The following is a 26974-nucleotide window of genomic DNA, read 5'->3' on the forward strand; positions in this document are numbered from 1 at the left end:
CGAGTGTTCAGTGATGGCATACCTATGTTGCTTATTACTTTAAACACGCTCCATAGAGAATTCTAAGCACAGCCAGAAACTGAGAACCTCTGCTTTTAACATTCCTTTTAGTGTCAATGTCTGTTTTGTTTTTTAAATTAGAAATTTAAAAAACACTAAATTAAAACAAACCAACCAACCAAGCCCAAATAGCCACATCACTCAGGAAGGAAGAGTGATACCAAGCAGGACTTCCGTGCAGCCAGTCCTCACACACATGCATGACTCTGGGAACCCGCCATGGCTTTAACCATCTTTCTCTGGGCAGGGATGAGAAGAGAATGTTCCAGAACACTCCCAGGGACCCCCATCTGGAGGCTGCATGCCGCAGAGAGCCCTGCCTCTCCTACCAACAGCCCCAGGCCGCCCTGCTGTAAGCCTCAGCCTTCTCCACTCCTGTTCCTCACTGTGTGCAACCACCAGGGTCAGTTGGGAGCTTCTGCAGTGGTTGCTGAGGCTGCCTCACCCTCTCGACCCACCAGTTAGCCCACAGGTTGAACTGGGCAGCTGGGAAATTCCACTCTGAAGCCTAAGAGGAGGAATCTGGAATCTGAACATCGGGTAGTCCACCATCCTGCAGGCATTTTTTTCTTTTTGGAGACGGTGTTTTTCTCTGTCGCCCTGGCTGGAGTGCAGGGGTGCAATCTTGGCTTACTGCAACCTCTGCCTCTTATGCTCAATCAATCATCCCACCTCAACCTCCCAGGGAGCTGGGACTACAGGCACGCACCACTGTACCAGGCTAATTCTTTTCTATTTTTAGTAGAGACGGGGTTTCACCATGTTGGCCAGGCTGGTCTCCAACTCCTGACCTTAGGTGATCCGCCCACCTTGGCCTCCCAAAGTGCTGGGATTACAGGTGGGAGCCACCACACCTGGACGCCTCTCAGCCTTTTGAGGGGATCAGCTCTCCCTTTTCCCACAGCCCTGGCAGTCCTGTCAATCAGGGCGCCTCAGCTTCCCCAGCTAAGGAGGGCATTGTCCCAGGTCGCCCCTAAAAGCCCTTTTCCCAGGACGTGAATCATTATCAGTGGTCTACAAGGACCAAAGACAGTTCAAGTTCATCTGTCCTGAAAGAGTCTGCTTTGTCTCCTGGAGTTCCCACTTCCAGAGTCCTACTTGCTCGGTTCTGCCTTTGATTCATGAGTTACCTGGTATCCTTCCAGAAAACACCCTCTTTTTCTTTAAGGTGGCCAGAGTCAGCTTCTGGGTGCTTGCACAAAAGCCCTGGGCTGGGACCCTTAGCCACACACTGTGGAAGGCAGGAGGGATGGGTTGGCTCTAGCCACTGGAATTCCACTAGGTGACACTCCTCCTCAAGGTCCCCTCTGCCACCTGCTGGAGCTCCTCAACAGGCACGGGTGACCCTGCACTGCCTGGGCCGGTGTGTGTCTTGACTGTGCCCCAGGATGCAGTTGGCAGCTGACAATCAAACGGTTGCCATTTGCTGTCCATCCACTGTGTGCCAGGTGCTTTATAAGCACAGTCCCCTCAAGGCATGCTGGTCACGGTAACGTGACCCACGCAACAATAAAGCGTAGCCAAGGTCACCAGTGACAAGAAAGCGATCTGGGAACTCAGGGTGCATCCCCCAGTGCCAGTCTCAAAGCCAGACACACAGTAGGTGGCTAGTAAATGTGTGCTAAATGAACTAATGAACAGCCAGAGGGGTGAAAACGCAGACATTCAAGGGCCCCTCCCCAGGCATACAGCAGCAGTCCCGGCCCGTCTCTGGCCTCATTCTATGAGCAGAGCCAACTCCAACCCAGAAATCACTGGCCTGCTTCTTCCTCGCCCATCACTGTGCTGCCTCGGAATTCAGAAGACCCAAGAAATTGGTAAGAAGCAAAGGAAAACTCCCGTCCTAAGCCTCTATCTAAATGCCCCAAGGGAGTGAAGGGACTGTCTTTTCTAAAGCGGAAGGGGCAAGGATGGCTGAAAGGTCTGCTCCATTTGTGCCTCAGTTTCCCCATCCCACACATGCTGGGTGGATTTGGGACAAGCACACTGCCCAAGATCAACCCCTTTCTCCAAAGTCGTAATTGTGTGGGTTTTTTGATTTGTTTTGTTTTGTTATGAGATGGAGTTTTGCTCTTTAGCCTGGCTTGAGTGTGGTGGCGTAGTCTCTGTTGACTGCAACCTCCAGCCCCCGGATTCAGGCAATTCTCCTGCCTCAACCTCCTGACTAGCTGGGATTACACACACCCATCACCATGCCTGGCGAATTTATTTTTAGTAGAGACGGGGTTTTGCCATGTTGGTTAGGCTGGTCTTGAACCCCTAACCTCAGGTGATCCACCTGCCTCGGCCTCCCAAAGTGCTGGGATTACAGGCGTAAGCCACCTCGCCCTACCAACGTTATAACTGCGTTTAACCATAAATAGGGCTAAACAAAGAATGCAGACCAACCTTCAGTCTTCACGCCTGCTTTCATGGCAGGAGAAGGAAGGAAATGATGTGTTACAGTAGGCAGGCCAGGCATGACACTGGCAGGAGCACGAGCATCTGCTGTAGCCCCTAGGCTCAGCTCCTTGAGGACAGACATTGCTCATGAGACGGGCTGGCCCCACATGGAGCCAGGTGCACATGTACCCAAGACAAGAAGAGAAGGTGACTTAGCCCAGATACCATCCTAAACCCTCCCAGGCTGGGAAGGGGGCTCCTTCTCTGAAATTTCCCAGGCCCACATGCACCCCTCCATTACTGCATTCAGCACTGCAATACCCTGAATTGTTTAGTGTTTGTCTCCCCCATGAGACCGTGAGCTCTCAAGGGCATGAACTGAGTCTTATCCATTGCTATATTCCCAGCACCTGGCATACCAGGTGGCCAAGTACAGTTACAGAGGATGCACACTGCACAAGTCAAGGTGGGGGCACCATTCCACACAGAGGGTCATGTACCAGGTGGCCCTGTGGCACACACACCCAACAGGCAGATGGACAGACTGATAGGTGTATGGCCACGTCAACAAACAGAGCTGACTTCCCATTGCCAGAGGGGCCCCTCTCGCAGCCAGTACTGAAAAAGCTGGTTTCTAAAGCAGACCCAGAGAGGTGAAATCTCTTCCTATTTTCTCTGAGTCTGAGGTATTTGTGCTGCTGTGTAAACAACCAAAGCCCTCCAGCCCACTGATTGCTTATGCAGGACATGCCTTGAACAGCCAGGGCACGATTCATCCACCCACTTATTTAACACATTTATTCAATGACTACCATATGCCAGGCTCTTTTCTCAGACCTGGGATGCACAGACAACCAAAAAGCCCTCAGAGCATCCGGGCGCAGCAGCTCACACCTGTAATCCCAGCATTTGGGAGGCCAAGGCAGGTGGATTGCCTGCGTTCAGGAGTTTGAGACCAGCCTGGCCAAAATGGTGAAGCCCCGCCTCTACTAAACAAATCGGCCAGGTGTGGTAGCAGGCATCTGTAGCCCCAGCTACTCAGGAGGCTGAGGTGGGAGAATTGCTTCAACCCAGGAGGCAGAGGTTGCATTGAGCAGAGATCGTACCACTGCACTCCAGCCTGGGAGACAAAGTGAGACTCTGTCTCAAAAAAGAAAAAGAAAAAAAAAAAAAAAAAAACCCTCTGAGCTTACATTGCAGGGGAAGAGATAGATAACAAACGAACAAGTAGATCCATAATTTACCTCCAGGCAGCAGTAAGTGCCACAAAGAGGGAAACGAAGGATGGGGGCCAGGGTAGAGCAAGAATTCTTTCTCTTTTGTTTTTAAAGCAAACACAGGAAACGTGTAATTGGATGACAGTCCCTGAGTCCCTGCAAGCACCAGGTGTTTGGTTTCCATGCAGTATAGCCAGGTGCCGCTTCTACCCTTGACCCACATTAAGTGCTGCCCGGGTCTGTGCGTTGTGCTGCCAGCACCCTCACTGTTTATTCTGCCAATGCTGCCTTTACTCAAGAAGGTTCTGGAACTCTGCTTGGGTGCCGGCCAGCAGGCAGCCTCCCCAGAGGAAAGAATTCGACTCACAGCTTTATAGTCAACGCCTCGTTTTTGACCAAAAACGGCATTCACTGGCTGCCTCGCCGACCTCCTCCTCCAGCCTCAGCACAGAAAGCTCTTCATCCTCACAAGAGGAAGAAATTCGGCCTCTGAGGACAGCCAGAAGGAATGTGGGTTTCTGTCGGATGAACTCTCTCGGTGGCTGCCCTGTGCTTACAATCAATCTCTGTAACTTGGGGAGGCTCTCATGATGGGATGTTAAGAAAGAAATCAAAAGGTGGCAGCAGATGAGAAAACGCTGTAACATGCTCTCAATCTTGTCAAGGAAAAAGGCCTAGGAAGCAAGGACAGGTGAAAATGATGCCGACGCTCATCGGCTCTCCTGGGAAGTGAGAAGGGACAGAAGATGCTTTTTGTGACTTTTTGGTTCCTTTTTTTTTTTGAGATGGAGTCGACATCTGTCACCCAGGCTGGAGTACAATGGCACGATCTTGGCTCACTACAACTTCTGCCTCCTGGGTTCAAGTGATACCCCTGCCTCAGCCTCCCAAGCAGCTGGGATTAGAGGCACCCACCACCAGGTCTAGCTAATATTTTCGTATTTTTAGTAGAAATGGAGTTTCACCATGTTAGCCAGTCTGGTCAACTTGAACTCCTGACCTCAGGTGATCCCCCATGCAACCAAAGTGCTGGCATTACAGGTGTGACCCACCGTGCCCAGCTTTTTCCTGATTCTTTGTACTCTTTTAGAGTTTGCATTTATCTATGATGAGCACATGTTGCTTTTATAATCATTAAGAAAAACTCAGCGAATAGTTAAGAGGGAAAAATGTTTGCCATGGGGTTGAGAGATAGTTCAAGCAAGGTTTTGAAAAGCGGCCAGAGGCCAGGCACCATGACGCACAACTGTAATCCCAGCACTTTGGGAGGCAGAGGCAGGAGGATCTCTTGAGCCCAGGAGTTCGAGACCAGCCTGGGCAAAAGAGTGAGACCCCATCTCCATGAAACAATGTAAAAATCGATAAATAAAAATTTCTGAAAAGGAAAAATGGCCACATTGTTGAAATAAGAGTCCTTCTCCCAAGAGGACAAGTGAAGAAGCCGGCAGTGTGAAGTCAGAAAACAACGGGCTTCTTGCTCTCGGTGCTTCAGACATCCTGGCCAGCGGATTCCCTCTCACAGGGCAGGGCAAGGGGGAATTCACCTTGAGTGTTTGGCAACATCACTGGCCCCTACCCTGGTGCCTGCCAGGGGTAAGCCCCACTCCAGTTGTGGCATCCAAACATGTCTCTAAACGTTTCCAAATGTCCCCAGGGTGGGAATAGGGTGCCTGCAATTTGTCCCCCATGGAAAACCACTGCTCTAAGTATGAGGTTCCTAAGAAGAAACAAGAGTCATAGCAATGTGTTCCACCTTCTAGGTATGCAGATTCTCCAGTCAATGAGCATATCCAAATGAACACGGCACCTAAGATGCGCTGCCAAAGCTACGGAGCTCAATGTCAGTCGGATTAGCCCATACGTGAGCTCACCCTGCCTCATCCAGATGATCCTTCCAGAAAGGGAACAAGCTGTTCCTAAACTGGAAAAGGAGGCTGGACAGAAGAAAAAGATGTCCCAGAAGAAACTGAAGACACCCCGGAAGAAACTGAAGACACCCCAGAAGAAACTGAAGACACCCCAGAAGAAATTGAAGAAACAAAACTTTATGGCAAAGGAATAAATTCAGAATAAAAGAAATGCCATTAAAAGTTTTTAAAAAACAGTAAAAAAAAATTATATATATATATATAAATATATATATATATATGTATATATATAAATATATATATTATATATATTTCTTAGAAAGCAGTAAACTAAATATCCCAGGAGAGAGGTCCGTATCACCCCATTCACAAGCCTAATTCCTGCACATCTCCCCTCAAGGATCCTCCCAAGCCAAATACCAACTCCCACCCCCCTTCAGCCTGGGTGTTCTAAAAAAAGCTGATTAATCCAACAAGGAAAACAGTTCCCCTTTAGAAAGAGCCACAAATGTGGTTTAAACAAATCCAAGGTCACTTCAAGTTGGCGAAGGCTGGGCAAGACGAGACCCTGATGTAAAGACTTTACAGCCAGGGCCCTTCCAGAGCGGGGTGGGTGGGGGATGCCCAAGTTTGCTCTAAGACCCATTGCCAAGGCGTCCTCACAGGCAGGAAGTGGGTACCAGGATGGTGGGTGGTATTCACATCACCAAATTAAGTGCTGATGTGCACAAAAAATAATAAAGCATCTGGCAGCCTTCCGCGTTCTATATACACTGCTTGGATAATCTAGCAGTTGGCAAGCAACAGCAGGGCAGAATCTTTCTGGGGCTAACAGAGTTTAAAGACATTTTTTGCTCACCTGGATGGAGGGGAAGAGAGAGAGATCTCACGCTGGTCAAGAGATTCAGCTAACCTGCACACTTATGATTTATAAAGCACAAAGGGTGTTTTCACCTAAAAGTAGCCTGCGAAGCAGGTCAATTAAAGACTCACTGAGATGTTGCCAGAACCCATCTCTCAGGCTAAGAGACAGACAAGGGAGATTTTGCAGCAAGAAGAAACAGGCTAGACTCAAGGTAGAACTTCCCAACCACAAGGGAATGAACATGTAGAAATTCGTTCTAATCAGAGAATTTAAAAGCTGAAGGAATGTCAGCTATCACACACTGGCAATAAACAAAAACCCAACTTATTCATTTAGTTTTGAGACATGGTCTTGCTCAGTCACCAGGCTGGATGGAGTGCAGTGGGCATGACCTTGGCTCACAGCAGCCTCCAATTCCCAGACTCAAGCCATTTTCCCACCTCAGCCTCCCAAATAGCTGGGACTACAGGCGTACACCAACACCCCAGCTAACTTTTTATTTTTAGTAGAGATGAGGTCTCATCACGTTGCCCAGGCTGGTCTTGAACTGCTGACCTCAAGTGATCCACTTGCCTCGGCCTCCCAAAGTGCTGGGATTACAGACATGAGCTACCACGCCTGGCCACCAGCTTCTCCTTTAAACCACCAGGGCTCATGACAGCAGGATTCATAAGAGTCAGAAAGCGGAAACCACCCAAATGCCCATCAGCCAGTGAATAAACACAGGATGGACCATCTGCACAGTGGCGTATTACTCTGCACTAAGAGGAAACGAAGCTGTAACACAGGTGAACCTTGAAAGCATCATGCTAAGTGGAAAAGCTGCCAGTCACAACATTCCACCTATTGTGATGCCATTTAAATGAAATGTCCAGAAGAAGCAAATCTAGAGAGACAGAAAATAGATTTGTGGTTGCCTAGGGCTTGGGGGGTGCTGGGGAAAATAGGGAGTCACTGCTGATGGATGTGGGGTGTTTTGGGGGCGTGATGAAAATGTTATGACCTTGATTGTGGCGATGGTTGCACAACTCTGTGAATATACTAGCAATCACTGGATTGTGCGGTTTAAGTGAGTTAATTGTATGTTGTGTGAATTTTTTTTTTTTTTTTTTTTTTGAGGTTAAGTCTTGCTGTCACCCAGACTAGAGGGCAGTGGCACGATCTCGGCTCACTGCAACCTCTACCTCCTGGGTTCAAGCTATTTTCCTGCCTCAGCCTCCCCAGTAGCTAGGAACGTAGGCATGCACCACTATGCCCAGCTGGTTTTTGTATTTTTAGAGATGCTGTTTCATCATGTTGGCCAGGATGGTCTCGAACTCCTCACCTCAGATGATCCACCCATATTGGCCTCCTAAAGTGCTAGAATTACAGGCATGAGGCACTGTACTCAGCTTACATGTGTGAATTACATCTCAAGAAAGCACTTATTAGAGACACTAGGATCCCTGCAGAGAAGGAGCTCCCACCCCAGGCAGACCAGGAGACCACTAAAGGAGCAGAGGATGAGAACTCAGAGACCAACTTTAGACCCACCCCTGCCCACAGCTGCTGAGTATCCTGGGGCTGGTCACTTTGCCTGTCTGCCAGTCAGGGGCTTCCCAGTGCATTTTCCCAATGCAAAACCTGCCTGGAAGGCCTGCAGGACAATCACTGTGCTGACCTCCTCTCCTTCCCCCATGTCCTAGCACACCATGGTCTGACCATACTAGCCTTTATGTGTTGCAAACAAATTGAGCTCATGCTGGTCCTGAAGCCTTTGCACTTAGTGTTCCCCAAGTCTATAACATGGTTCCCAGATCTTCTCCCTGCTAGCTCCTTCCCATGCCTATGTAACCTTCCCAGAGAGGGTTTCCCTGTCCCCTGCCTCAGTTGCCACAATGACAACCATCACTCCTCAGCCCATGGAACTGTCATGTTTTTTTCCTTTCATAGCACTTAATCGTATCTAAAATCTCTCTTTCCTTTTTTTTTTTTTTTTTTTTTTTTTTTTTTTGGTAGAGTTGGGGTTTCAGTATACTGGCCAGGCTGCTCATGAACTCCTGGCCTCAAGTGATCCACTCACCCCAGCCTCCCAAAGTGCTGGATTACAGGTGTGAGCCACCGCCCCTGTCACGTTTTTTCTATTTTTTGTAGAGATGAGGTTTCACCATGCTACCCAGGATGGCCTCAAACTCCTGGGCTCCAACAATCCTCCCGCCTCAGCCTCTCTAAGTATTAGGATTACAGGTGTGAGCCATGATGCCTGGCCCTGCTAAACTGTTTTATGAGGGAGGGAACTGAAGCTCAGATGGGTCTGAAGGGCAGGCCTGAGGTCACACAGCTGGGGAGATGTCCAGGGTTTGAACCCAGATGTCACCAACCCGAGCCTGCAAGCTCAACTCCGTGCTTCACCTCACAACCCTCATGTCTCCTGTGTCACGCACGTCCTCAGTTTCTCTCAGCCCCGAGAGAGAGAGAAATTAAATAAATTAAATAATTACCATTGTTCCCGTTTTTGCCTTAAGGACCCTGACACTCAGCAGGTCCAAGGCATGTTCCAGGAAGGCACTAGACCCTGCCCTGAGGTCAGCTGAGCAGAAGCCTGGTGCCCCCATGCCCTAGTCGTAAAGCACCGGGACTCCCTCCCAATTCAGTTCTGCAGAGACTAAGATGGTCTTCCAAGTTGGTTCTTTAGGGGGCTCATTTACCTCCCACCCTCACGCTCTGCTGAGCCGCCTTCCGCGGGTGGTTGGTAGCAACCTCAAGTAGGCCAATGTGGCCCTTCAAGGCGCCAGACACCCCAAGCGGGAGGAACCCCGGGGCTGCCCCTACCGTTGTCCTCTGGGTCCTGCTCCTGCTCTGTGCTGGCGTAGGTGCGCAGGAACTCAGCGAAGGCACCGTCCCGGGCCAGCAGCTCCTGGTAGGAGCCCATCTCAGAGATCTTGCCGCCACTCATAACGATGATGATGTCCACCTGTGGCAGGTAGCTCACGCCGTGCGTGACCAAGATCCGCGTCTGTGAGCAAAGAGGACACGCGGCCACATCAGCGTACACGTGCGAGACTGCCTGGCTAGGCAGTGAAGACTAAAGCAGAAATGAGCCAACCAAACCTGGTGAGCAGAACTCAGGTCTGAAGATGGGGCGTGCACCTGGGATGACAGCAGGCAGGAGCAGCTGAACCTATAATCCCAACACTTTGGGAGGCTCAGGAGGTTCCCTTGAGGCCAGGAGTTCAAGATCAGCCTGGCCAATATGGTGAAACCCCGTCTCTAATAAAACTACAAAAATTGAAACCAGCCAGGGAAACACAGTGAGACCCGTCTCCACAAAATAATTTAAAAAATTAGCCAGGCATGGTGCTGTGTGCCTATAGTCCCAGCTACTCAGGAGGCAGGAGGATGGCTTGAGCTCAGGACGTGGAGGCTACCGTGAGCCATGATCGTGGCACTGCACTCCAATCTGGACTCTACCCTATCTCCAAAAAAAACGAATGTGCTGGCTATGGACACTGATATTTAAATTTAGTATGATTTTCGACCATTTAAAAATGTAAACATCACTCTCGGCTATAGAGCCATACAAAAAGCAGGAAGTGGGCCAGATTTGCTAACCCCTGCTCTCTAAGAGAAGAATTAGGGATTGGGGTGCAGGATCAATAGAGACTATTTTATTTTATTTTATTTTATTTTATTTTATTTTTTGAGACGGAGTTTCACTCTTGTTACCCAGGCTGGAGTGTGATGGCGCGATCTCGGCTCACCGCAACCTCCGCCTCCTGGGTTCAGGCAATTCTCCTGCCTCAGCCTCCTGAGTAGCTGGGATTACAGGCACGTGCCACCATGCCCAGCTAATTTTTTGTAGTTTTAGTAGAGACGGGGTTTCACCATGTTGACCAGGATGGTCTCGATCTCTTGACCTCGTGATCCACCCGCCTCGGCCTCCCAAAGTGCTGGGATTATAGGCTTGAGCCACCGTGCCCGGCCGAGACTATTTTATTTATTTAATACATACTTTTTAGAGTCTCACTGTTTCCCAGGCTAGAGTGCAGTGATGCAATCTCAGCTGACTGCAACATCCACCTCCCGGGTTCAAGCGATTCTCCTGCCTCAGCCTCCTGAATAGCTATGATTATAGGCACGCGCCACCACACCCATCTTTGTATTTTTAGTAGAAACAGGGTTTCACCATGTTGGCCAGGCTGGTCTCGAACTCCTGACCTCAGGTGATCCACTGGTCTTGGCCTCCCAAAGTGTTGGGATTCCTCACTGTGCCCGGCTTTATTTATATACACACATGTGCACATGTACATGCATGTAGTACAAGAACATATCCATATTCTTGTACTTTTCAATTTTGTTACCACGGGCATATATTACTTAGTAATTTTCAGAAATGTTGTTTACTATTTTAAAATTATGTTTACACAGAATGTTAGTGGTATGTATGGGAATGCTTACAATAATAGGTCATGTAGCATGATGCTTCCTGTATATATACAAGTACAAGATAACCCTATTTAAAAAGTTTATACACAGAGTAAAAAGACTTGGAAGAAATACAAAATCTCTAACTGGTGGAATGTGTGTAACTGCTTCCATTTTCCTTTTTCATGTTTTTCTTAATGTGTATTTCCTCCATGGGGATGTGTTCGTTTTAAAATCAGGGGAAACAGCCAGGCACGGTGGCTCATGACTGTAATCCCAGCACTTTGGGAAGCCAAGGCAGGCAGATCACTTGAGCTCAGGAATTCGAGATCAGCCTGGCCAACATGGTGAAACCCACCCTACTAAAAATACAAAAAGTTAGCCGGGCGTGGTGGTGGGTGCCTGTAATCCCAACTACTCGGGGGGCTGAGGCATGACTATCACTTGAACCCAGGAGGCGGAGGTTGCAGTGAGCCAATGTAGCCCCAGTGCACTCCAGCCTGGGCAACAATAGTGGAACTCTAACTCAAAAAAAATAAAATGTAATCGGGGGAAAAAAAAGCCAGTGTGCACCCATTACCACAACTGCCCTATGAAAAGAACACAGGAGCTTTCTTCTATCACGTTAAGGTGTTGTGGCAATTTTCCTACCCCTCTATCCACGGCGGCCTCTGCAAGTAAGAAAATGCAGCCTACTAGGTCACAGGCAGTGTCTCAGAGTAGGATTCCCCACCGAGAAGCCAGCCCTGTGACTTACTCAGGCTTCCTTTGGCCGCACAGAGGCAATGAATTTAACTCTGCGTGGAGGACTTACCCTATAAAGACAAGTACAGGCGGCTGCCTTCGGAAGGCTTCCAAGAGAAGCATGAGAAATGTGTTCTTTAAAGTCCAATTAAAAACAAAAAAAAGCCAACGAAAGCAAAGGACTCCTAAAGGGAACACAGCCCGACTTAACCGAAGGGCAAGACAGCCTGACGCCAAGCCGCTCCCCACCCCGCCAGCAGGCACCTTGTTCTTCAGCATCCCCTTGGGGCCAATCACATTTTCAAAGATGTGCTTTCCCACATGGGCATCCACCGCCGAGAGAGGATCATCGAGGAGGTAAACGTCAGAGTTGCAGTACACGGCCCGGGCCAGGCTCACGCGCTGCTTCTGGCCCCCAGACAGGTTCACGCCCTGGGGAGAGACATGGCAGATGAGTGGGATTCCTGGGAAACCCTGAGACTCAAGAAATGTAGAAGCGGGCTGGGTGTGGTGTGATCCCAGAATTTTGGAAGCCAAGGTAGGAGGATTGCTTGAGGTCAGGAGTTTGAGGCCAGCCTGGGCAACACAGGAGACCTTGTCTCTACAAAAAATAAAATAAAAAATTAGCCAGGCGTGGTGGTGTGCACCTCTAGTCCCAGCTACTCAGGAGGCTAAGGTGGGAGGAAGGCTTGAGCCCAGAAGTTCAAGGCTGCAGTGAGTCATGACTAGGCCACCACACTCCAGCCCAGGGGACAGAATGAGACCCTGTCAAGAAAGAAGGGGAGGGGAGTGGAGAGGAGGGAAGGGGAGGGGAGAAAAAAGAAAGAGAAAGGAAGAGAGAGAGAGAGAGAGAGAGAGAGAGAGAGAGAGAGAGAGACAGAAAAGGAAGAAATAAAGAAAAGGGGAAGGAGGGAGGGAGGGAAGGAGGTGGGCAGGCGGGCAGACATAGGGCCTGCTCAGGACACCACATGCCCAGGGCGGAGGCCCTGCAGGGCTGCAACCACTTCCTCTTCTTTGAGTGCAAGACAAGGCACGAGGTCCTGCCCACACAAACCTGGAGCCAGGCCCCAGCTCCACCAGCAGCAGGGAAGGAGCCACAGGCACAGGGTTTAGCCCCATCTGTAAAGCGGGCAAAGGAGAAAGTGCAAGTCTCCTGTGAAGTGCTGGGCAGGGCATGTGGTGCATGGCAAGCGCTGAGCGAAGGGTGGCTGGTGGCACCCAATCCTGCTGGCTGGTGGGAAGGCCCTGATCACTTAGTCTCAGGAAGGCGCAGGTGGATGGGGTGATGCTATTGTTGCTGCCACCCTTGGTAATGGCTGCCGTGTTTGCCAGCTTACTCTGGATCTGTCATTGCCCAGCAAAGCCACATCCACGTGAATCAAGCTCCAACCTGGGGATGCTTAAATCCAGCCCGTGTCCGTCACCAGGAAGAAGGACAACGCATGGACCGGCAGCAGCACCAGCTCCCATCATGACGGAGAAGTCAACCCCATTTCCCTACATGGCTGGGAATCAAGGGGACACACACTGGGTCACCGCCTAGCCCCTCCTTACATGCCTACCCTAGCTCCCATGCACTGAGCGGGGGTTCCTGGCAGCCAGGTGCCTTCTCTGAGATGGAATCTCACTCTATCGCCCAGGCAGGAGTGCAGTGGCACAATCTCAGCTCACTATCATCTCCACCTCCTGGGTTCAAGCGATCCTCTCACTTCAGCCTCCCGAGTAGCTGGGACCACAGACGCACACCACCATGCCTGGCTGATTTTTGCATTTTTTTGTAGAGATGAGGTTTTACTATGTTACCCAGGCTGATCTTGAATTCCTGATGTCAGGCAGTCCTCCCACCTTGGCCTCCCAAACTGTTGGGATTATAGGCGTGAGCTAATGCACCCAGCCAATAATTTGTTTATTTCCAAGGAGCTGCAGATTTACTTCAATTTTTAAAAATCATTCATCAAGTAAGAAAGCCGATGGAGCCCCTGGCTTGTAACTGAAAACAGAAATGGGCCGGTGCTTTGCACTCCAAGTGTTCCGACAGGGGACCCGCCAGACAACTGCCATGGGGCACCAGAGCCAAGCAGCCGGGCAAGCAGCAGGGGAGGGCACCCCAGGCCTGGAAGGCTCAGACCAAGGTGGAGAGGTGGGCAGGGGCTGGGGTTGCTGAAGAACAGCAGGAAAACCTGGGGCCTGGAGCATAGGGGGAGGGAAGGAGGGAGGAAGGGGGGGAAGTAGGGGCTGCAGTGGTGAGAAAAACAGAGAAGGGCTCTTTTAGAGATGACAAAATGAACAGGTAAGAACATGGACACAGGAACCACGCTCTCCACAGTTCTGTGGCTGTGTGGCCTCAGGCAAGTCACTTGGCCTCTCTGTGCCTCCTTTTCCTCAATGATTACCTGGGTATAACAATAAATTCCACCCATGGGCTTGCTGTGAGGAGGAAATACATGTAAAATGTTTAGCATAGTTACCAGCACACAGAAAATGCTCAAGTTATAGGCCAGGCACAGTGGCTCACACCTATAATTCCAACACTTTGAGAGGCAGAGGCGGGCATATCACCTGAGGCCAGGAGTTCAAGACCAACCTGTCCAACACAGTGAAACACCATCTCTACTAAAAATACAGAAATAAGCTGGGCATGGTGGCAGGTGCCTATAGTCCCAGCTACTCAAGAGGCTGAGGCAGGAGAATCACTTGAACCCAGGAGGCAGAGGGTGCAGTGAGCCAAGATTGTGCCACTACACTCCAGCCTAGGCAACAGAGCAAGACTCCAAACATCCCAAAAAAAGAACTTTGAGAAGGTGAGGCCAGCAGATCACTTGAGGACAGGAGTTGGAGACCAGCCTGTTCAACATGGTAAAACCCCACCTCTACTAAAAATCCAAAAACTGGCTGAGTGGTGATGCACACCTATAAAAAATGGAGGCTAAGGCATGAGGATAGCTTAAACCTGGGAGGGGGAGGTTGCAGTGAGTGGAGATCATGCCACTGCACTCCAGCCTGGGCAACAGAGCGAGACTCTGTCTTACAAAAAGAAAGAAAGAGAAAATGCTCAGTTAGTGTTAGCTAACGTGCTATTCTTCTTATTATGGCTGTTCTGACAGGGACTGTGGGCGTCTGAATCCACACCCCTCCTCCCAACAGCATGCCCTTTGTCATGTGACTTTGCAGTCATGTGACCACAAAGGTAGCATGTGCTTCCCTTCCGGTCCCTTGCCTTGGAGCTTGGCCAAGTGACTTGCTTTGTGGGTATAAGGGACAGTGTACTTTAAGGGGCACTGCATGCTTTTTGGGGAGCCTACCATGAGCAAAGCCTCCCTGTGGAAAGCTGCTGACCCCTTACCCAGTCCCCAGCAAGAAGCTCTGTCAGGGAGGCCTGAGCTGCACCCACGGCCTGGAGCCAAGCTCAGCTGGCCTGTGGCGTCCAGCAGATCCACCCAGCTGAGCCCCGCTGGGTCTGCTGATTGCAGTCAACCCACAAACCACTGACATTGTGAGAATGTTAGTCAGCAATAGCAGACTGATCCAGGGGCCAGCAGTGAAACTATACTGACCTTCTCACCGATCTCTGTCCGGTCCCCGCTGGGCAGGATTTCCAGGTCTGGGAGGAGGGCACAGGCCTGTATCACGGACCTGTAATACCGTTCCTCCAGCTGACATCCAAAAAGGATGTTTTCTCGGAGAGAATCATTCTGAATCCAGGCCTGCTGTGGCACATAGGCCAAAGAGCCCTACAAGCAAATGGAGAGAGATGAGACGGACACACAGACAGGGTTCATCAACAAGACAGCAGCCAGCTAGGAGGGCCTCATTTCACAAGTCATTTTCGTCACGCCTACTGTTTTGACAAGAGGGAAACTGAGTCACAAAGGACAAGAGACACCAGGGCTAGGATCAGAACACATACCAGGCGAATCACTGACTCCCAATACCAGGAGTTAAAGAGTTCATCTCATTGATGAGATTACAGTTGCTTATTTAGCAGCTAGCTATTAACTACATGCCTCCAGGGGTGACGAACGCCCCTGCTTCCCAAGAGCAGAAGTCCCTGGCATCACCAAAAACTACCTGATTACAGTTACAGTGGATGCGAAGAGGGAGAGACACATGACACGTTTTAAAAATCTGACTTGGCCCTGGTGTGGTGGCTCATGCCTGTAATCCCAGCACTTTAGGACGCCGAGGAGGGCGGATCATGAGGTTAAAAGATCAAGACCATCCTGGCCAACATAGTGAAACCCATCTCTACCAAGAATACAAAAATTAGCTGGGCGTGGTGGTGTGCACCTGTAATCCCAGCTACTCAGGAGGCTGAGGCAGGAGAATCGCTTGAACCCAGAAGGCAGGGGTTGCAGTGAGCCAATATCATACCATTGTACTCCAGCCTGGGCAACAACAGCAAGACTCCATCTCAGAAGGGAAAAAAAAAAAAAAAAAAAGAAGTCTAACTTGACTAGGCTCAGTGGCTCATGCCTGTAATCCTAGTACTTTGGGAGGCCAACCTGGGCAGACCACTTGAGGCCAAAGGTTCAAAGCCAGCCTAGTCAACATAGAGAAACGCCATCTGTAATAAAAATAGAAAAATTCACCAGACATGGTGGTGTGCATCTGCAGTCCCAGCTACTTGGGAGGCTGCGGTGGGAGGACGCGGAGGTTCCATGAGCTGAGATTGCACCACACCACACCACTCCAACCTGGACCACAGAGCAAGACTCTGTCTCAAATAAAGACTGCCCTGGTTTGGGACATCAGGGAAGGATCCTTGAGGAAATATCCTTGCTAAAAATTAAAGCAAATACTCTTACATCAAAGCATCCATTTCAAAGGTTTATTTTTATTTCCATTTAATGTCATGCATCACAAACAGCATGAGAATAAAGGCCAGAGTAAGGATATTTGTTTCTTGTATTTTGCTAATAAAAACGCTGAAGTAGTTAAAAATTTTCTCTCCATCCATTTGTTATGTTTGTAGAAACAATCTCCCCATGTTGCCGAGCCTGGTCTCGAACTCTAGGCCTCAAGCGATCCTCCTGAAATGCTGGGATTACAGGCATGGGCCATGATGCCCAGCCCAAACCTATTTTTAGACAAGGACCAAAAAGTGAAGAATGAGTCCGTTTCATGAGGAGAAGAGGGAAGAGCATTCAAGTCTGAGGGAGAAGCACAAGCAAAGGCCTGGAGCTGAAGAGTACTTGGCACATTCAAGGAATAGAAAGGCCACTGCTACAGAAGCACGGATCAATCCTGTGAAGGGATGACTGGCAGCAAACAGACCAGGGACAGTAACGGGCCTATACATGGTGAGGAGCAGGGGCTTTATCGGAAGGGCAATGGGACGCCCCTGAAGATTCTTTTTCTTTCTTTCTTTTTTTTTTTTTTGAGACAGAGTTTCGCTCTTGTTACCCAGGCTGGAGTGCAATGGCGCGATCTCGGCTCACCGCAACCTCCGCCTCCTGGGTTCAGGCAATTCTCCTGCCTCAGCCTCCCAAGTAGCTGGGACTACAGGCACGCGCCACCATGCCTAGCTAATTTTTTGTATTTTTAGTAGAGACGGGGTTTCACCATGTTGACCAGGATGGTCTCGATCTCTTGACCTTGTGATCCACCCACCTCGGCCTCCCAAAGTGCTGGGATTACAGGCTTGAGCCACTGCGCCCGGCATTTTTTTTTTTTTAAAGAAGTCTCACTATCACCCAGGCTGGAATACAGTGGCACAATCTCGGCTCACTGCAACCTCTGCCTTTGGGTTCAAGGAATTTTCCTGCCTCAGCCTCCTGAGTAGCTGGGATTATAGGCATGTACCAGCAGGCCTGATAATTTTTATATTTTTAGTAGAGACAAGGTTTCGCCATGGTGACCAGGCTGGTCTCAAACTCCTGACTTCAGGTGATCCACCTGCCTTAGCCTCCCAAAGTGCTGAGATTACAGGCACGAGCCACCACGCCCAGGCAGAAGGTTCTTGAATAAGAGAATTCTAGAGAGGGCAAAGCTTACAGCAGGTCCCAGGTGCCCTGATCCTTACTCTAAATTCTCAGATAAATAACTAACCTGCAGACTTGAATATCCTAACTTATAAGAAGCCAAAAGGTCAACATAGGTGCCTTACCAAACCACCCACAAAAAATTCAGACATAATATATATCAACCACACCAACTAAAACATTTGGGAAAAGATAAACACTTTATACACAGTTCTAGCACTCCCCTCACCAGACAAAAATAACCAATAATGAATAATTATCTGGCCTGAAATGACAATAGTGTGGGGATAGCAGAAACCTGGGGTTAAGAAAACAGGAAGCCATGTGGATCCCACCATGATGTGGGATTTTCTTCCATTAATCTAGCTCTCATAGTTCATTCATCTTCTTTTATGGCAGGAACTTGAAAGTAATGACCGAACAGTTCTTAAAACAACAGCTAAAGGTCAGGAGTTTGGACCCAACCACAATGTATACTTTCTACAGGCATTGTATAAATACCGAAGAAAGGGTTTTGCTCGGAAATAAAAACGTCACAAATTAGGCCAGGAGCAGTGACTCACGCCTGTCATCCCAGCACTTAGGGAGGCCGAGGTAGGCAGATCACTTGAGGTCAGGAGTTTTAGACTACCCAGGCCAACATGGTGAAACCCTGTCTCTACTAAAAATACAAAAATTAGCCGGGCATGGTAGTGGCGTGTGCCTGTAATCCCAGCTAATAAGGTGGCTGAGGCAGGAGAATCATTCACTTGAACCCAGGAGGTGGAAGTTGCAGTGAGCTGAGATCTGGCCACTGCACTCCAGCCTGGACAACAAAGCAAGAATGTGTGTCAAACAAAGTCATAAACTTGATATTCCCAAAGGCAGATTCCGAGAGACAAATGTGCAGTTGCACTGGCACTAAAGAGGTGCAGGCAATATGTCTGGGACACATGAGGTTAAACAGTTAATAGAATTTTTCTCATTGCAGGACTTATTAGAGCCTTTAATTTGCTAACATTTATTATAAATCTCTAAGAGGGAGGGGTCAGAGTATGTCTGCATTATTTCCCAAGCTTCTTTGAGCCTGGAGTTCTTTTTTTTTGAGAGAGAGTCTTAATCTTGTCACCCAGGCTGGAGTGCAATGGCACAATCTCAGCTCACTGCAACCTCCACCTCCTGGGTTCAAGCAATTCTACCACCTCAGCCTCCTGAGTTGGTAGATTACAGGTACCTACCACCATACCCGGCTAATGTATTTTTAGTAGAGATGAGGTTTTGCCATGTTGGCCAGGCTGGTCTTGAACTCCCACCCTCATGATCCACCCACCTCAGCCTCCCAAAGTGCTGGAATTACACATGTGAGCCACCGCACCCAGCCAAGCCTGGGGTTCTTTATCTGCCCGTCTTCCTCCAAGATGAGCTGGCTGCAGACCACACTCCTGGAAATGATGGAAACAAAACTTCCAGGGCCGTATTGTTATGCTAGGAAAAGCCTTCGAGGAGGCACAAACTAAATGCACACCAAGGCTGTTGATTTCCAGTGAGACTAATTTGTAAAGCAGCCTCTTAAGTTCCTTCCTGGGGAGCTTCAACTTAATTCAAAGTACACTATTTATCAGCAGTAAAACTGCAGTCTTCTTTTAGCACCATATTAAGAATTCTACAAACATTAAAAATTTAAACTGTTCCCTTTAAGGAATGATCTAATAAAATATTCCAACCACATAAATAAACATTTTTATTTTGTTCTATTTATAAGAAAAGATACGCAGAGATTCCATAAAGAACAACCCAGGGAGACCCAAAGAGACCAGAGATACTCAATGACAGGCTGAGATGCAAGGGAAGGAGATACAGGCCGCGTACCACAGGGAGACTTCACATGTCTACTAAATATTTATTAAGTGGCCGGGTGTGGTGGCTCACGCCTGTAATCCCAGCACTTTGGGAGGCCGGCAGGCAGATTACTTGAGGTCAGGAGTTCAAGACCAGCCTAGCCAACATGGCAAAACCCTGTCTCTACTAAAAAACATAAAAATTAGCCAGACATGATGCTACATGCCTACAATCTCAGCTACTCAGGAGGCTGAAGCAGGAGAATCGCTTGGATCCAGGAGGCAGAGGCTTCAGTGAGCCAAGATCGCACCACTGCACTCCAGCCTGGGTGACAAGACCCAACCCTGTCTCAAAAAAAACAAAACAAAAAAAGCTTAATAAGGAGATAGCAAAATAGATATTTATTAAGTACCTACTACATACTGGGCACTATTCTAAGTGCGATACAGATGGAAAGAAATGATACCAAAATCCTGCCTTCTAGGATGACACAGAGCAGAAGAGAAAGAATGAGGGAGAAAGACAGAAAGACGGAGGAGGAGGAGGAAGACACGGTTCTGCTCCCACTTCTGGCACAGGCACAGGCAAAAGAAATGGCATCGTTTTTGAGCTTTTCCTGAGGCCACCAGCTTCCCGCCGCCCCCCTCGCTGGTCCCCGTCCTACCTTGATAGCCACGTGCCCCTCCACTTTCTCCATCTCGGCCAAGAGGGCGGAGAGCAGCGACGACTTTCCGCAGCCCACCTGGCCCACCACAGCCACCAAGGCACCTTCCGGGATGGAGAAGGTGATGCTGAAACGACACCACACACCTTACTCAGCCGCGCTGGGTGAGGCCTGCCGGGCTAATGCCCCTGTCCACCGAGCCTCCGTTTACCCCAAGCAGAGACAGACAGAAGGCAGGGCCGTCCTAAGCACCGAAGGCCTCAGCATTCCTTCTGTTTCTCCTGCTGAGTTCAGTTCAGTGACCCGTATCAGGGGGCCTCCGGGTGCAAGACGGGTGAAAGGTGTACCTCAGAGAACAGAGGCAGGGAATGACCTGAGGAACCTCGTCACACCAAGCCGAGGGAGGGGCAGAAACTTCACTAGGGGCACAAGGCAAGGTCTGAAAAGAGAGGACACCTCAAGACAAACTCTGGGGCCAGGTGCGGCGGCTCACGCCTGTAATCGCAACACTTTGGGAGGCCCAGGTAGGTGAATCACGAGGTCAAGAGTTCGAGACCAGCCTAGCCAAAATAGTAAAACCCCGTCTCTACTAAAAATACCAAAAAAAATTAGCCCAGCATGGTTGCAGACACCTGTGGTCCCGGCTACTCAGGAGGCTGAGGCAGGAGAATCGCTCGAACCCCGGAGGCAGGGGCTACAGTCAGTGGAGATCGCGCCACTGCACTCCAGCCTGAGCGAGAGCGTAAGACTCTGTCTCAAACAAACAAAAACTCTGACAGAAAAGCAGGAAAGTCCCAGACACAGAAACACAGGGAGAGTGGGAGACGGGTTTAAAGGGGTGACGGCATGGGGTGTGAACAGGGATGAGATGGCGCTGAGGTGGGTGGTGGCCAGGCCTGGCAGCACCTGGAAGGACACCCTGGAAGGACTGTGTGTTAAGACACCTGACCTCTGCCAGCGGGAGCCACCGAAGGGTCAAAAAGGGAGATGGACTTGAATAAATCTGAGTTGAATTTCAGGAAGTTGTCTCTGTTGGAACCATCCTTTAACAAACAGCAGAAAGCAAAACAAAATAAGCTCTACATTCTCTCCCAAGACTGCCTGTTACATGAAGCAGGACAGCCCCACACCATGCCCAGTGCCCGCAGCACAGCCAGAGCAGCGCCTCCAATCTCCCAGGGAAGGCGGCACACCCGAGGCTTTTGCTGGGATCACTTACATGGTATGTGCTTTATTTATTTGATTTATTTATGCATTTTTTTTGAGACAAAGTCTCACTCTGCAGCCCAGTTTATTTATTTATTTAATTATGGTTTGTTTTGTTTTGTTTTGTTTTTTTTGAGATGGAGTCTCACTCTGTGGCCCAGGCCGGAGTGCAGTGATGGGATCTCGGCTCACTGCAACCTCCGTCTCCGAGGTTCAAGTGATTTTTCTGCTTCAGCCTCCCGCGTAGCTGAAATTATAGACGAGCACCACCACACCCAGCTAATTTTTGTATTTTTAGTAGAGATGGGGTTTCCCCTTGTTGGCCAGGCTGGTCACAGACCGCTGACCTCCAGTGATCTGCCTGCCTCAGCCTCCCAAAGTGCTGGGATTACAGGCGGGCACCAACACATCCAGCTAATTTTCATAATTTTGGTAGAGACAGGGTTTCACCATGTTGGCCAGCTGGTCTCGAACTTCGGACTTCGGGTGATCTGCCCGCCTGGGCCTCCCACAGTGCTGGGATGACAGGCATGAGCCACCACCCCCAGCGGAATATGCTTTTTGACTGCTGCCCTTCTGATGTCACAGTATTAGTGGAAATGCTGATAGTTGTTGCTGTCGCCGACTGTTTCATTCTTACTACACTGCTGCATGATGGCACTTACAGGCTTTCTGTTCCTGAGCTGGGAGGGAAGGATTATGGGGCCTGAGAGGGCCGGAGCCCAGTAAGACAGTACCTGCCATTACCCATGTGAGACTGAAACATTCTTACAGGCTGACGAGATAAAAGGGTTAGAAAGGTTCTGGGGGCCCATGGTGGGAAGGTAACTGGAAGAGGAAAACCATTTGGCCAGGGAAGGGACACAGATCCAGATTAGTTGTGGGACTCAACAAGAGAGAACAGCTACAGTTGAAGCAGGCAGGATTTAAGTTAGACATAAGGAAGAACTTCCTAAGCATGCAGTTTCACCATGAATTCTCAACGCAGGCGTTACACAGATTCTTTTCTCTGGAGAGTTTGTCTCCTATATGACAAAACATGGCAGCGATCTGGCTACCCAGGCATAAGCTAAACCTCTAAAAGGCCCCATTGCCTCTGTGGTTTGTGGATTCCTTTAGAGAACCTCAAGCAGCTGCTGATCAAGGCCTCTGGTCAGAAAAGAATGAGAGGTGCTTAACAAGATGCCTGGGGATGAGGCCAACTTCCTAGATAGCACGTGCCTGGGAACGCTAAGGACTGCAGCGTGTGGGGTACCGGGTAGAGAGCTGATGAGAAAGGTGGGCCGGGCAGCTGAGGAGCACTGGAGCTCAGCAGCATCGCAGCCTCTGACTGAGCCTGGCCAGTCAACACAGTATCTGCAGTCACAGTGACTGACTCATGGAGGGCAGAGGACCCAATCTGGGTCAGTAAAAAGTAGGCAGGTCTCCTACCAGCAGGACACACAGTGGGAGCTGTCAGGGCCATTTGCAATCACAAGGGGAGAGGATGCGTGAGGATAAAGCAGCCCAGGACAAAGTAGAACAAAGAGAATATGCAGAAAGTTCCGATGGCAAAGTCCCTGGATCACACCACACCTGAAAGCAGAACTTCCCACTTACGGGAGTCAAAAACCCCCTATGTTGTCTAAGCCTAGCTGTCCAAGGCTGCTGTGACTTATAATCAGAGGGAACCCTCTGTGCTGAGCACCTTTGTGTCTGCTTCTCGAGACAGCCCAAGGAGGTATACCTGGACCGATTTTCCAGATGGGTAAGCTGACGCTTAGAAGAGCAAAGTGAGTTGTTCAAAGTCACAGAGATGGAGTGCAGTGGGAATTTAACCCACCTTTGACCAAAGCCCTGTGGCTCTGTCCACGCCATCACGTGTCCATGTCCCGGCTTACCCATTCAGTGTGGGAGGTTCGCTCCTGGCCCAGGTGAATGTGGCATTCCTCACAGTGATGCTGTTCGTGCCCCCGCCTAGAGAGCACAGAGACAACACGTCAGACCCAGGCTGAGCTGTGGGACTCCGCATGAGCAGAACACCCTCTTTTTCTGCCCAAGTGGTTCCACCCCAGACGCTCGACATGAATGGCACCACGCATTATCTGGTGACATCAGCCACAGGTTGTGAAAGAAGAACCCCAACCTGCAGTTTTGGAGGCAGCCACCGACCCAGAAAGCAGAAGGAAACGGCAACAAGGTTGTCCTTGTAAGACGGGGTTGCACCATCCAGACGCTCATCTCCAAGACGACTCCAGAGGCAGGGACCCCACGGGGGTTACTCAATGCTCTGGACGCCCTGGCGCCTCTCAGGCAGGTCCAGGGCAGCCCCAGCTGGGAAGGCCAAGCAGTGGCCAACGTCAGTGGGAAACAGGTGGTGTCCACATGCAAAGCTCTCTCCATCGGGGTGGCCTGTATCACACCACTGGGCCCTCCTTGAAGTTCTAAGGGAGGTTGTTCACCCTTCTCCCCGTGTACTCTCTCTTCCTTCCCCAGCCACACCACCCACACACATCGCAGCAGGTGGATCTTTCTAAAACACAGTCATAACTCAAAAAAAGAGGATACAAAACAGGAAGTGCAGTATCAGGGCATGGGGGAGGGGACAGTGTTGGAGACAAAGGCCACGTTATATGGCTCCGAGTTTCCATCTTCTTCTGGGATAGGGTCTGGTCTGGCCCACGATCAAGCGATTCTCTCACATCAGCCTCCTGAGCAACTGGGACTACAGGATGAGTACCATCATGCCCCGCTAATTTTTTTTTTCCTGTGTTTTTTATAGAGACAAGGGTCTTGGCATGCTGCCCAGGCTGGTCTCGAACTCTTGGCCTCAAGGGATCTGCTGACCTCAGCCTCCCAAAGTGCTGAGATTACAGGTGTGAGACACCACGCCCGGCCGGCTCCGTGCTTCTAAAGCTCCTGGCACCTCTGTCTTGTTTTACTTTTCCGACCGTTATTATCCTTTTATTCCATGTCTCTCACTTAAAAGAAAAGCAGGCCAGGCACAGTGGCTCACGCCTGTAATCCCAGCACTTGGGGAGGCCGAGGCAGGCAGATCACCTGAGGTCAGGAGTTGGGAGACTAGCCTGGCCAACATGGTAAAACCCCGTCTCTACTAAAAATATAAAAGTAGCCAGGTGAGGTGGCAGGCGCCTGTAATCCCAGCTACTTGGGAGGCAAAGGCAGGAGAATCGCTTGAAACCCAAAGGCAGAGGTTTCAGTGAGCAGAGATCGTGCAACTACACTCCGGCCTGGGCAATAGAGTCAGACTCCATCTAAAAAAAAAAAGAAAAAGAAAAAAAAGAAAACAGCAACTCTCTGAATTATGTAAAACCATCCAGAGATAACACAGGAGTATTTTTGTTTAAGTTGTCAAATGAAGAAGTAATTTCCTCCACGTATCAAAGAAACAAAAAACCTACAGAGGGGGAAGTTCCTGGTTAACCTAGATTAACCTTCTCACTCAGCTCTTTCAAAAGAGAGGATGTGGAATGAGGAAAGGGGGAGCTCCTATGTAAGGAATTTAAGAAAAGCCAGTGGAGCCAGAGAGGTTGCAGACAACAGTCAGGCTTCGGAGAGGAGAGCTGCCAAGGGGGCCCCACTGGCTAGAGTGTGCTACACATTCCACAAAGCCCAACCACCTAGGAGGCCACTATTAAGGCGGGAAGGAGGGGCTGGGGTGCTGGCGGCACCCCAGGGCCCCGGGATTTCCTGCATTGAGTTGTGAACAACTTCAGTAGCAAGAAGCCCCCTCCGGCCGCCTCAAATTTCAGCCTGTGTTTTGCAGAGAAATCTGACCCCAGAGCAGATGGAACCATTCCCTCATCATGTGAGGGGATGTGGGAGACTGCGGCAGCAGAAACCAGATGCCCACAGCCCAGGGATGTTGGGAGGAGGAGACCACATCCTCTTGGGCCATGGTTCTCAACTGGAGGCAACTATGCTCCTCAAGGAGCATCTGGCGGTGTCTGGAGATATTTTTTGGCGGTGAAAACTGGGGTGGGTGCTCCTGTATCTAATGGGCAGAGTCCAGGGCTACTGCTCACCTTCCCACAGTGCACACGACAGTCCCCAGCAACAAAGAATCACACGTCTCCAAATGTCAGGAGCTCCCAGCATAAGAAATCCTGCTCCAAGGGGCTGAGCTAAAGATGCTGAGATCGTGTCGCTGAGACTGGAGAAGTGACAACTCCCACAATCTGTCTAGCACCTTCTATGCACCAGGTGCCATGTCAATTGTGTCAAATGTTTTAGGTGCCACTGAAGACACGTAAGCGCCTGCGAGGTGCCAAGCACGGCTCACATGGTATAACCGACATTTACACACATTCAGTCTTCTGACCACATTCATTGGACTCTGGAGCCAAACAGTATGGGTTTGAATCCTGAGGCTACCACTTCGTAGCTGGGTAGCAATGGGCAAGTTACGTAACTTCTCTGCGCCATTTTTATTCTTTTTTGAAATAATGAAATTTTTTTTCATTATTTATTTCATTATTTTCACTCTGATGCCTAGGCTGGAGGACGGCAGCATGATCATAGCTCACTGTAACCTTGAACTCCTGGGATCAATCAGTCCTCCTGCCTCAGCCTCTCAAGTAACTAGGACTACAGGTGCACCACCATGCCTGCTTTTTTAATTTCTGTTTCAACATGGTCTCACTGTATTACCCAGACTGGTCTCAAACCCCTGGCCTCAAGCAATCCTCCTGCCTTGGTCTCCCAAAGGGCTAGGATTGTAAGTATGAGCCATTGTACCCAGCCTGTGCCTCACTTTTTCATTTGTAAAATACAGTTGACAATCATGCAGTTGACTTCAGAGGGCTGTGGTGGGGTGTTTATGAGTCAGTGCACACAGAGCACTTGCAACAATGGTTGGCACTTAGTAGGTGCTCAGTAAATCTCAGTGAGGCAACACCCTATGGCCTGAAAGAGCACCAACCCTACCAGCTGGCTGTGGCTGTGAATGCTGGCTCTTCTTTTCATCAGCTGTGCAATCTCAGGCAAGTTTCAGAGGCCAGTTTCTTCATCTGGAAAATGGGGGTTTTCGTCACCTTCTTCTAGGGGTGCCATGGTGAGTAATGGAGAAACTGGTACACTAATATCCTTGGAACACAATGTGCACGGCAGGGGCTCTGTAAGTTACAGTGTCACTGTACTTACTGCCATGAGTATTTACTTATTCTTTTTTGAGATAGAGTCTCGCTCTGTCACCAAGGCTGAAGTAGAGATCTTGTTACTGTACTCCAGCCTGGGCAATAGAGCAAGACTCTGTTTCAAAAAACAAAAAGAAAAAAACAGCAAAAGAACAACACAAAAACTGGTATGATCTCGGCTCACTGCAACCTCTGCCCCCAGGTTCAAAAGATGAGTTTTCACCGTGTTGGCAAGGCTGGTCTCGAACTCCTGACCTCAAGTGATCCACTCGCCTCAGCCTCCCAAAGTGCTGGGATTACAGGCATGAGCCACCGTGCCCAGTCTAATATTTATTATTAAGTGCCTGGAGAGATAGTTGCTGATAAGAGCCCTTACACAGGGAGATGAGCTGGGAAATGATAAATTAACAAGCTACAAAATAAACAAACCTGCCAATAAAAATCCATGGCCAGGCCAGGCGTGGCAGCTCACACCTGTAATCCCAGCACTTTGGGAGGCCAAGGCAGGCAGATCACGAGATCAGGAGATCAAGACCAACATGGTAAAACCCCGTTTCTACAAAAAATACAAAAATTAGCTGGGCATGGTGGTGGGCGCATGTAATCCCAGCTACTTGAGAGGCTTAGGCA

General features: G+C 49.6%; 1 protein-coding gene across 6 annotated transcripts in view; it reads right to left on the bottom strand.

Moving 5' to 3' along the window:
- The window catches only part of ABCC1 (ATP binding cassette subfamily C member 1), a 188048-nt gene that overhangs the window by 37069 nt on the left and 124005 nt on the right, over window positions 1-26974 (bottom strand). For 5 of the 6 annotated variants that reach the window (XM_032269639.1, XM_032269642.1, XM_032269637.1 and 2 more), the window contains 6 exons: window positions 23090-23165; window positions 20004-20130; window positions 15095-15271; window positions 11805-11972; window positions 9204-9387; window positions 1820-1849 (listed from right to left, as the gene is read on the bottom strand). In XM_032269639.1, coding sequence (XP_032125530.1) covers window positions 1820-1849; window positions 9204-9387; window positions 11805-11972; window positions 15095-15271; window positions 20004-20130; window positions 23090-23165 — 762 coding nt within the window. The remainder of the gene's footprint in view (window positions 1-1819; window positions 1850-9203; window positions 9388-11804; window positions 11973-15094; window positions 15272-20003; window positions 20131-23089; window positions 23166-26974) is intronic. The other variant, XM_032269638.1, reaches the window with a different exon arrangement.

The sequence above is a fragment of the Sapajus apella genome, unplaced genomic scaffold (assembly GCF_009761245.1).
Source record: "Sapajus apella isolate SASKATOON/1434 unplaced genomic scaffold, GSC_monkey_1.0 scaffold196, whole genome shotgun sequence".
Lineage (NCBI taxonomy): Eukaryota > Metazoa > Chordata > Mammalia > Primates > Cebidae > Sapajus > Sapajus apella.